The sequence below is a fragment of the Bombus bifarius genome, unplaced genomic scaffold, assembly GCF_011952205.1.
Source record: "Bombus bifarius isolate JDL3187 unplaced genomic scaffold, Bbif_JDL3187 scf7180000007996, whole genome shotgun sequence".
Lineage (NCBI taxonomy): Eukaryota > Metazoa > Arthropoda > Insecta > Hymenoptera > Apidae > Bombus > Bombus bifarius.
Genome location: NW_022884376.1, coordinates 3,102,890 through 3,113,708, shown reverse-complemented (window position 1 = coordinate 3,113,708; position 10,819 = coordinate 3,102,890). Strand labels below are relative to the sequence as shown.

At 40.6% G+C, this 10,819-nt stretch overlaps 1 protein-coding gene across 1 annotated transcript; it reads right to left on the bottom strand.

Moving 5' to 3' along the window:
- Window positions 1-2,204: 2,204 nt before the first annotated feature.
- LOC117206056 lies at window positions 2,205-10,330 on the bottom strand. The gene is made up of 3 exons (XM_033445048.1): window positions 9,958-10,330; window positions 6,810-6,992; window positions 2,205-3,344 (listed from the first exon to the last, which is right to left on the bottom strand). The coding sequence occupies exons 1-3, from the start codon at window positions 10,015-10,017 to the stop codon at window positions 3,156-3,158; spliced, it is 432 nt and encodes a 143-aa protein (XP_033300939.1). The 5' UTR covers window positions 10,018-10,330; the 3' UTR covers window positions 2,205-3,155.
- Window positions 10,331-10,819: the final 489 nt, after the last annotated feature.

Below are 10,819 nucleotides of genomic sequence, written 5' to 3'. Positions count from 1 at the left end.
TAAAAGTATAAAAAGAAGTATACTTGTTTGTCCAGCTTTCACGAATTCCTTTTCTCTTTCTCTCTCATCTTGCGTAAATACATAGAGTGTTGATCGATTAATCGTTTCCTAGATAACTTGGATCAACGATCAGATTCTGCAGAAAATCAAAATACGCTTTAATTTAATACCTTAGAAATTGAATCTCGCGATTTGTTTGGGAACGTCATGGCTGAGATACGAGATTTTGGATAACGTATACGAAGGATATACGATGTCAACAAATTCTCTTGCAGGGAAATAGCTTCCCTGCCATAAATTAGCCTCTGTGCTCGTTAACCCGAAGCACAATGCCCCGAGACAGTGAACACCACCAGAGCGCGCTTTCTCTTCGAATAAATTCGAAGTTTCGTCGTAACGGACTGCTTGAGCAACTCGTTTAAAAGAAACCCCTTTCCTATCTACGCCAGTTTGATTACCACAACAATACGGAAGTTCTTTTTCGGCTAGGAACGAGCCAAGTTAATCACGACACCGATACCACGAAACTTGGACTCAATCGATCTTCACCGCACTCAGCGAGAAAACACTTACGAATTCTCTTCGTAATCGTGCCGCGAACCAGCAACAATGGTCGCAGAATCTTTAACCATCCCCGTACAATGCCTCTCAGAATGCTTCGTTTAAATAAACGATCGTTATCGATTCGATGGATTGTCAGGATCGAAACAACTGTAATTAGGTCACCGTGTGGTATTACAATCATAGACGCAACGTCGTATGCTCGTTCCGCTAATTAGATTCTCCATCATCTACGTGACGATGACGGTCTATTACAACGAACGACGTCTTCAAGCTTCGAAATAATCAACGATTCCGAAATAATAAATTGACGCGCGAATAAAATTATTTCCCAACGAGAATTAATTAGAAAGTTGGAAAGTAATCGAAAAGTGTAATTGTTTTGAAATTGCCGCGTCCACCAAACGCGATTGGAAAGTTTCTGTTAACACGTCGAAACGAACACGGAAGGTCCTTAATCGATTATTCGCTCGCATGACCGCAGTTCTGGAAACGTTTCACAATGGTTGTTTCTCGTTGTTAGACGACTCGTGATAAGTAGGAATTTCGAGAGACGCCAGGATAGAGAGGAATCGAAAAAGCATTTAATCACGGTGTTCGCGTATCGAAATGGACGTGCTTCTTTCGCGGTGAAACCATTGAAAGATGGATGTTGCAATCGCGTGTTTCGTACCGGACCGAATCAAATTATCTCGAAATAGGATCGTAGCTGAATTACGGGACTACGTAATCCGCGGTGGGTCAGGGTGCTGGACTTGGACTGAAATCGCGGTCTCCTCGGTGGTCAGGTACGCCATGTCGTGTTCCTCGTCGTTAACGCCTTTGTTAACGAGCTGGAGGATTTTATTTCACTGCCGTGGAAATTCTTCTCTTTATTTTCCCACCTTCCTTCGGATCTTTTCTCGTTCCCCGAGGTTTTCTCTTTCTCTCTTCCGTTTCCTTCGTCTTAATCGCTTAGCAGGTCGATTAATTAACCGCGTAAGAAATAATTAAAAGATAAGAAAAGGAACGGAGAAAAAGTATGGCGGTGGCTCGCGACGCAGATAAATCGCAACTGAATGCTTCGCTAATGAATTACAACGTCGCTTTATATTTTTTTCTAATTAATGGACGCCATCTATTAAGCGCCGGAACATCGATGAATTGCTTTGTTTCGCCGCCCTTCGCTCCTCATCGTTCTGTGTTACGCGCCCTTGGCTTCTCCCCTCTTTTCGATTCGCTACGAATGGCCCTCCACGGTTATTGTTCAGGTGAGAAATTGAAACGAACAAACGGTAGCGCCGGAGGTCGTTCGAAACGATACTCGTGGTTACCACTTAATTCATTGTACCCGAGCTCGTTTCGTGTTCAAAGTCGGCTGCACAACGAATCGACGTTCGCAGTCTCTCAGAAAAGTATTTGGATAGTTACCGTAGAAAACATTGATCGGTATATTTCATATATGTAACGTGGTCGTATTTTCATTCTATGAACATTCATGCTATGTTTACGTCGACGTTTATTTGTCAAATATATTTGTGATCATTGCGTATGTTTTCAATGAATATCTAATTGTCTGGTTTCAAAATGCACGAGTGCAGTCAAAATAGCTGTGTCTCGTTACAGCGCTAATAAAATTTTCAAATGCTTCATACGGCACACATAATATATTCATGTAAGGTTTTTTACATATATCAAAATATTTTACGCGATCCAGCAAGAAAAAGTTATAATTCGTCGGTTTCATTCTTAGACAAAATAGACGCTTGTTGGATTTTATTGAATTTTTATTAAAAACAATGCTTCGTCGTTTTATTCGTCGCTTTCCGATTTGCTCCGTCGCTCGAGCAGAATGAGCAAAAACGATAGGATAAGGAAGCTTGCGTTAAGTCGTACTAAACGCAGCTCGTATTTTTCGACTATTATTCCGCGTCACTCTTCATAATCGTAATTTACGAGCAGCTCGGAGTTTAAGTAACCATGGAAATATGGCCTTTCCACGGTTTCTATCTCGTAATCCGACACATGGACCTTCTAACCAATCTGCATGGACGGCATCTCACCCATAAGGATAAAAAATCACAGTGGTTCGTGAAATAAACGGATCCAAGTCGACCGTAGATCTCCAAGGGAAAGGTGCCCGAAATCGATCCACGCTCGAAGCTTCGTCCGCAAAATAGCCGCAACGATTTGTCGTGGCGATTGCTCGGAATAAATTTCCCAAGCGATCGCGACGCTTTTCGAAATTTATCTCCGCCACTGCATAGATTTATTTGCAAAAGAAGGGCGGCGTGCACACGCCGCTACCGCCAACGAAAACGTTGCGTCACGCAGCTAAATAATCCCACCGGCGGACCAAACAAATAATTCTATCTTGCGAAACTTGTCCGCTCGAATGGGACTCGTTCAACGCTACCGATGCGAACTTACGTATTTATTGCTATTAGCAGTAAAACGTAATAACCACCCGGCAAGAAACCGTCGCTCGAGTGATCGTTGAAGAGATGAGACGAAGAATTCGCGGCTGAAGGAAGGTATTTATCGAAGAATTCGTTATTCGTCGTGAAAAACCAAGGAAAGTCCGGTCGAAGAATGCGAGTTCTCCGTGGCTCCTTTCACGCAGCTTCGTCCTTGGATGAGAACGCAGGATTCTCGCGGGATGCTCGCGTATCGTAAGCCAGCTTCGACGAATCCGCCTTTCGTATCTCGTTCTTGCTCGTCCCGTTTCTGCAGATCATCTCGTTGGAAGTGGCTGGTACGCTGATTACTTCTGTCAGTTGCATCGCTGTGGCGAATCGCAACGCCTGAAAGCAGAATCGAGAGATCGTCAGCGCTCTGCGAAACTTGCAAAGCTATTCAGCGGTATGCACACAAGGGACTCACGTGTGTTCAATCGTGTTTCGTTGATGAGATCAAGCTATTGACGTACGTCGCGTGAAACAGTGTTGGTTGAACAAAGAGAAGGGAGTGCAAACGGGTCGGTGCACGCGCGTAGGGCAAAGGGTGTCGACTACAATGGTCGTTGAATCGCTCGGGAGTCAGAACCTTCCTTCGCGGTTTCACGCCCAAGAGAATGTTTGAATTGCCAAGCGTAAATTAGGGGATGACGAGAGTTTGACGCGTTCAGTGTTCTTCTTTGTTGGTTTTTTCAACTTTTTAATTTTTCTTATCTAATTGCTATTATTACTCTTAAAGAAAGCAATATCTTCTAGCCTTGTAAAGTGTTAAACGAGAAACGAGAAAGATGGAAAAATGCGAGTAAAAGTTAGTGCTACGTAAAACAATTACGAAGAGAATTCGATAACTTTACAAGGTTCTTAGGATAATTCTTTTGTGAGAGACGGAAAGTTACAACCTTCGCAGACTCGCAAAGGATCTGATGCAATTAGTTTCTTGGGCCGATATAAACGCGTTCGAGGTGAATTCATTAAAAAATTGTATTTTTCGCAGTTTCCTCAAGGCACCACTTAACTACAGAAAAATCCGCGCAACCAGCACCATTTCCAATCCTCGTAAATTACGAATCCGGACTACGAGTAGATAACGTTGTTTTATGTTATCAACTAACCTTGTTCCAGTTTAGACAGACTTTCTGCGCACCGTTCAGCCCCGCTATTTGTTGCTTATTTTTATCTCTTCGTTTTTCACCGTTTCCGTTTAACCATCCGATAAAACTTTCCTTAGTCGATGTTTCCGCGTTCAAGTCGTTTAACCACGTTCTCTATGTAAATCGGCCACGAATATTAAATACAACTCGTTCTAACAATGAATTTCTTACACGTCGAAAAAATACATCGCAAATACAATTGTATTAGGTTGTCCGAAAAATTTCTTTCCTCTTATAAGGAAATAATAGACGCACAATGTTTTCTGTTTTGTATTAGTTTATTGAATTATGCACGAATATAACAATAGAAATAGAACGAAATGGATCATACCTAATTTAATAAAATAATATAATACAGATATTATTGTTCATCTATTATCACCTTATGAAAGGAAAGAAACTTTTCGAACAACTTGATAGTATTTTGAACGAATAAACGACCACGTATATTCTAATTTTTATCTGTTATGTTCGGCTGCAAAAAATTATGGTTGAGCGATCTTGTGTAAAATCGCTGTATCCCATTGAAACGCTTTGGTCGATGTGAATTCAGCGATGTGATTCAGTGGACAATTAAAAGTAATTTCAAATCGAAAAGTTATCAGAAAGGTTTCGCTATCCTGTATAGCAAGTTTTTATGAATAGGTTGAATAGGATTGAACGTTCGTACTTTCTACCTATCTCGCATTTAAATATACATATTAATGTTTTTATCGAAAGAGCTACGCCATTTCTACTGATCAAAGTCGAACTTCTCTGTTTAGTCGCTAAATTTGATATTTATTTGAAAGTAGTATTTTCTCAAGTAATATTTTACTAAAGTTTATCCCAAAATAACCAGCAACCACACCATTTAACAGAATATATCGGTAGTTGAAAGTGCTATAAATTTTTCGGACAACCCAACACAACGACCAAAAGTTCGATCTCGTGGAAATACAATGTACCACATAGAAAAAGCACAGCGGGAATAGAAATTGCATCCATCGAGGTGAATTTTTGACCCGCTGAAAACCAATTTCTAGAGTAGGTAAGTAAACCACGAACATAAAACAGGAAAATAGAATCGAAAGTATGTGCAAGTAACGCGAATCGTTCGAACCGATAAAACATACGCGCTTTTAACGAAGCGCAACTCGAAAATGCTGAACGAACAAACGCGATTTCGCGATGTACAACTCAAGTGCAATTTGTTACAATGTCTACGAGTTTTAGATACGCGATCGTCGAACGATGCAGCTTCGTCGTCGAACTTGAAAAGCGATTCGCACGTGGCCGATTCCTGGACAATTCGATTAGTTTCTGCGCCATCAGTCGCGCTACAACCACCCACGTGACTTATTACAAGATTAAAAGTAGCCGAAGGGCGAAAAAACTTGTCCAATTGCGAGGCTGTCTGTCGCTCGCGCAAACAGGACCCTCTAATTCGCCGCCATCCCGCTTTTTCCGCACTCTCGAAACGACATTTATTTCCGAACTTCATCCCCATTCAATTACGCGTTTCATCCTAGTCGTTTACGGAGAGTTTCGTCGCGCTCGCTTTCCACGAAAATTGAACGGAAATTCGCCAGTGGACATTCGGCTACAATTCGTTGCTACGTCCTCGTTAAGAACGTCGAGGACGTGTATATTGCATTGTTGACGACAACGTTATACGAGACTTTAGGCGAAATGAAATTACAAAGAGCGAAAAAAAGAAAAATAATGGCACACGATTAAAACGAAGAAGATTCAGGAGAAATCCATTTTTAACAAATGCCTATTTACTATTCTACTTTTAAGAAGAAATTCATCTTTTAAGAATTAACAGTCAGTATAAATACTCTGGTGACCAAGAGTTTTGCGACCGCCTGTAAATTATAAAATTCCGCGCAACTCAAATTTCGCGAAATAAGATATTTTTTATCAGAACTTTGTTACTTCGACAAGGAACAGTAAAAAATTGTTTAAATTGAAAAAGTATCGCTCTCTAAAGTACGAGCAGTGAATGAAGTTTTTGGTTCGACGGGAGTTCGACTAAGTTTAAGCGTAGCGGAATAAAGACAGCCATTGTAGAGAATCGCTCGAGTTTGATGGTTTAGGAACAAGCGCCAAACTTCTGTCTCGAAAGACAAACGACCGGGAGAAAATATCACACCAATGCTTGAAATCATTTCGGCGAAAAATCGAATAATCATACACTCGTTCGATTCACTCAATTACTCTAGTCTTTTCGCCTAATTCAGAACTACCGAGCCAATCTTTTCGACTCATTGGCGTGCATAATCGTTTACCAGGTGGTGCGAACTATTGTGGTCTTATATTCTTATTAATTCAATTGTTTCGTTAATTGTACCTTTCTCTAAATTTTTACGCTCCACAGAATATTAATATGCCAAAGGATGAAAACGTAATCTCCAGTTTTCTCATCCCGTTCTATCAAAAGTTAACAATGAGTTTGGCAAAAGTTTGCTACGAAAATTCTATGGAAAGTAAGAAGATGAACAAAGAACGCTTGTGTAGTCAATTCTCGAGTTCACCGTAAAATTTGCCCCAGTATTCGGCATTCGCCGAGACTGCTGTAAACATTTAACGAAGCCATTGGCAGTTGTCCAATTCCGCGGAAGTTGACTTTCGTTGGCTGAATACGATTGCCGTGCGGTTATAACTTAAAAGTCATTACCTTTCGTCTGTCCCTGTGGGCAGAATACAGGATCCAGATAATGTAGCACACCATTATTATGGCCGGTATGCTGACACCAGCTATGGTGGACGCTTCCCGTAAGAGTGCATGATGCACAGCGAGTAGCATGATTGCCAGCACAGCTCCACCGGCGACGTATCTTCCGGTCCGACGCCGTTCCTCCTATCGACAAATAGCAAATATTCAGACGATGTTATAATTAGACTGCGAATTTTTATGGGAACTCATATTTTTATGAAAATAACTAAGAAAATGAAACCTAAGCGAAAACTTGTTTCAGCTGCCTAAGAATTTGTAATATAACGAGCGTTGTACTTTGAATATTTCACGTATCTCTACATTTTGTATGCTTTCTATGTATATCTGCAAACCTTTCATAAATTCATAAAAATCCACTGACTATTTATGATTCTTCCCACGACTGTAGGTATACGTCATATTTAAATAGCGATCGCTCGAACACCTGCTACAACGAAACGTTAAGATATTACTGGACTATGGTTATTTACAATAAACGAATAAGCCCGACCTGGCCTTATTATATAAGATATAATAATATTCATAATGTGTACATTAATACTAATTAACCATAATGTGTACAATATGGTTCAGTATTATATGTCAATATTGGAAGACAATTCTGTCTGCTTGAGATTCTGTGATGGATAAGATTCTTGTAACCGACGTTTTGCTGCACTTTGTCCAAAGATTTCTTCATTAGCTTTTCGCGTGTCCCGCATGAAACTTTCGCGATGATTCGTTTAGAAACGTCCCGATGTAAAATGGATGGTGATAAGATCGGTAACAGGAGGATGTACATGAACGATGCAATAGAAAGATTATGGTGCAGATTCTAAAGGAAAGATAGTGGCTTTGATGTTGACAGTAAATCTATAAACGCTGATTGATGAAATGGGAACAGTAACGCGCTTGAAAGCAGAGTAAGTAAGTCTCTGGAAACGGAGTTGTAAAGAGAACTGGTCTCTTAAAACAAAATCGTATTAAAGTAGTATTGTCCAATTAACGAGCTCGCTGTTACTGACGCAACCGCTAAATTTTTCATGCATTTTAATAAACAGATTTAGGAAAACAAGCATAATGTTAAGCAGTGAGGTTGAAACAATTGGCTAAACCAAGAATATTTCTGACAAAAAAGGTATATTGGTGAAGATGATGTTATTCATTAAAGTAAAACTGTTCCATCTCTTGGTAAGAAGCATAATTTAAAAAGTTCATGATCCGAACAAAGACTTTCTAAATTCGGTTCTATATCGAGAGATATAGTCATATTTCCGTGACAATAAACGTATTAATGTACAACACGCAGAATTAAAAAATGCATAGATGAAGAAAGGTACGTAAGCGGCAAACGTAAAGTAAAGATTTTCTTCGGGAACTGCATGGAAGAATCCCTGATGCGCTTGATTCTCAAGATTCAACGAGGTCAGAGGATGGTTCTACGAATAGAATAGGAGAAAACCACGAGTACTGGAATTCGGACAGTCCGTATTAAATTTTGGATAACGACGGCTAGCGGAAGTGACAGCTCCATTTCCATTCGTGCGACGCCGATGCAATTTGACCTGTCGCGCAGCTACTTTGCATTCGGTGCGCAAATGCGTCCATCCGCACCATCACTGATATCCTGACGCGTTTTCCTATTATTATCGTATTCAAATCGAAATATCGCCGGATATACACAGTCGGCACGCTCCGTCGCTGATCTATTTTGCCGTAAGTCGCGCGCAAGCGGAGGCGTGCCTCGTAGATACGCGAACGGTCGTATCACATGCACCACCGATTCTGAAATGTGTTTTGAGGATCGAATTCCCGACCATTCTTCCCATCGTTTTATTCGTTGAATATTTATTCGTTGTACGAAGTATACTGTAACATGCGATACCTTTCGGCATAGTTTCTCTTTAATAATTTAATCTGGTTTGAAGAAACTGTTCTTTAGATGAAAAAAGAAAAAACGAAGAGGAATCTAAATTCGATATCACTCGGCTCGCTTATCATTAAATCTTTGCGTAAGATGGACTCGATGCACGAAATATCTCTAGTAACGTTCAAAGACAAAATTGCGCGCTATTTCACTTTGGATTTTCGTATTCACTTCTTAACTGAATGAACTCTGCATGGGTTTTTTTTTCTTTTTTTTTTTTTTTGATAGTTCAGCTTGGTTAGAAGAATCGTTTCTGTGAACGAAAACAAGCGATATAATATAAGACGGCCTATGTTGCCAATATTTATTGGTTTAATCGTAACATTTAGAGATATGGAAGTGACGACGTCGGTCCTAATAGAAGCTACAGCTGGTGCGAAAAAGCAGCGAAAGAAATTATTATAAATAAATTTTTAAATAGAAAGAGTTAAGCAGGGAAATGGATAACGCGTTAATATCTGTAACTGCGTAATAAAAAATATTACATTTATACTTAACAAGTTTCCAAATTGGGTAGAAAATACCATAGGGACACGGTTTCCTATTTCATCGCAGCGTATGACCCGCTTCCGTACGACTCGTGTTATGCGAAAGCGAAGGATTAACGTTAACGATGCGACTATTCCTGTATTTTTATTTGCGAGAAGCATTCTACATGGAGCAACATGCGGAGGACAGAGAAACCAAAGCTTTACGGACTAAAAAATATTGCCACGGTTAAAATATTACGTTCTAAGAGCTTCGTTCGTGAAATTACGTTCGTGCGATATTCGCGTCTGCGGTGAAGCGTGCACTACGTCGTTCTTCTGTAACGTACAAGTACGAATTGACTAATTTTTCATTCACGAGCGAATGTTTCAAAAAAAAAAAAAAAAAAAAAAGTTCGTCTTATAAAATTCACATTCATAGCGTAACGTTACGAGAACCAGATGGCTGTCTAGCGAGGGAGATCTGCGTTCGAGGTTGCAGAGAAGTTTACACGGATCGTTGGAAAAGCCGAAGGGATCGAAGTAGGACGCATGGGACTGGAACAAAAGTCGAATGGAACTGTACTAAATTTCGAATAGCGAAGTTGCGGGAAAAGGTTCGTGCCCAAACACCTTTTACGAAACCTTTTCCCTCAACTCTGCTCTTTCGAAATCACCATCCCGCTAATAATCGTTTGAAAATATCGTAACTAACCGAGGTTGCAACAGTATCGAGGGTGTCCCTTGAAGAGGACTCGTTCGATCTGAGAGGCATGGTCCTGACAATGACATAAATCAGCTTCACCGACAGATTTAAATAATCCTCAGGGATAGGAAGGCCCCGGTGGATTCGAACTTTATTCTTTCACGAACATAGATCATCGATACTCCCTCTTCGCGATTCAATCTCCCGGTCGTTCTTCTCGATTCAAGCGACGACATGAATCATTGCCAGCCGAAGGACACCTTGCAGCACGACCAACACTCTCCTGCCGTGCATTTTATTATACACGGTATTTCACTTGTCTGGTATTGCAACTGGTTTCGTTTTCTTTTCTCTCTCTCTCTCTCTCTCTCTCTATCTCTCCCTCTCTCTCTCTCTCTCCCTTCGGTCGACAATCGTCGAAAATTTTTACGACGGTAGGTACGCCTGAGGAGATGCCAAGAATTTCGCAGCGAAATTTACGGACATACCCGCCGTTAAATTAAACGTCGCGTATTTACGGCCGCTGTGGTTTAATTAGAAAGATTACGACGGTTGTAGTTTAATTAAAAAGATTACGACGAAGGGGAAGAACGCGAGTCATCGTGGAAAGTCTTCAAGTCTTTCGTCTCGATTCATCCGACATTCATACGCTGACAGATGTAATCACTTTGAAACAACAGACTGGACTAGCAGAAATCACCACTGTTGACTTCTTGGGTCAGGTCATCCCTTCAGCTTGGTCGCACCACGAAAGAAATGGCTGTATCACGATTTACAGCGACTACTTGGACCACGTTGGTCCCTTTGGTATAAAAGAAAGGATGGAAACAAAAGAGAAGAGTAACAAGGGTCTACAGTGGTTCACCAAGTT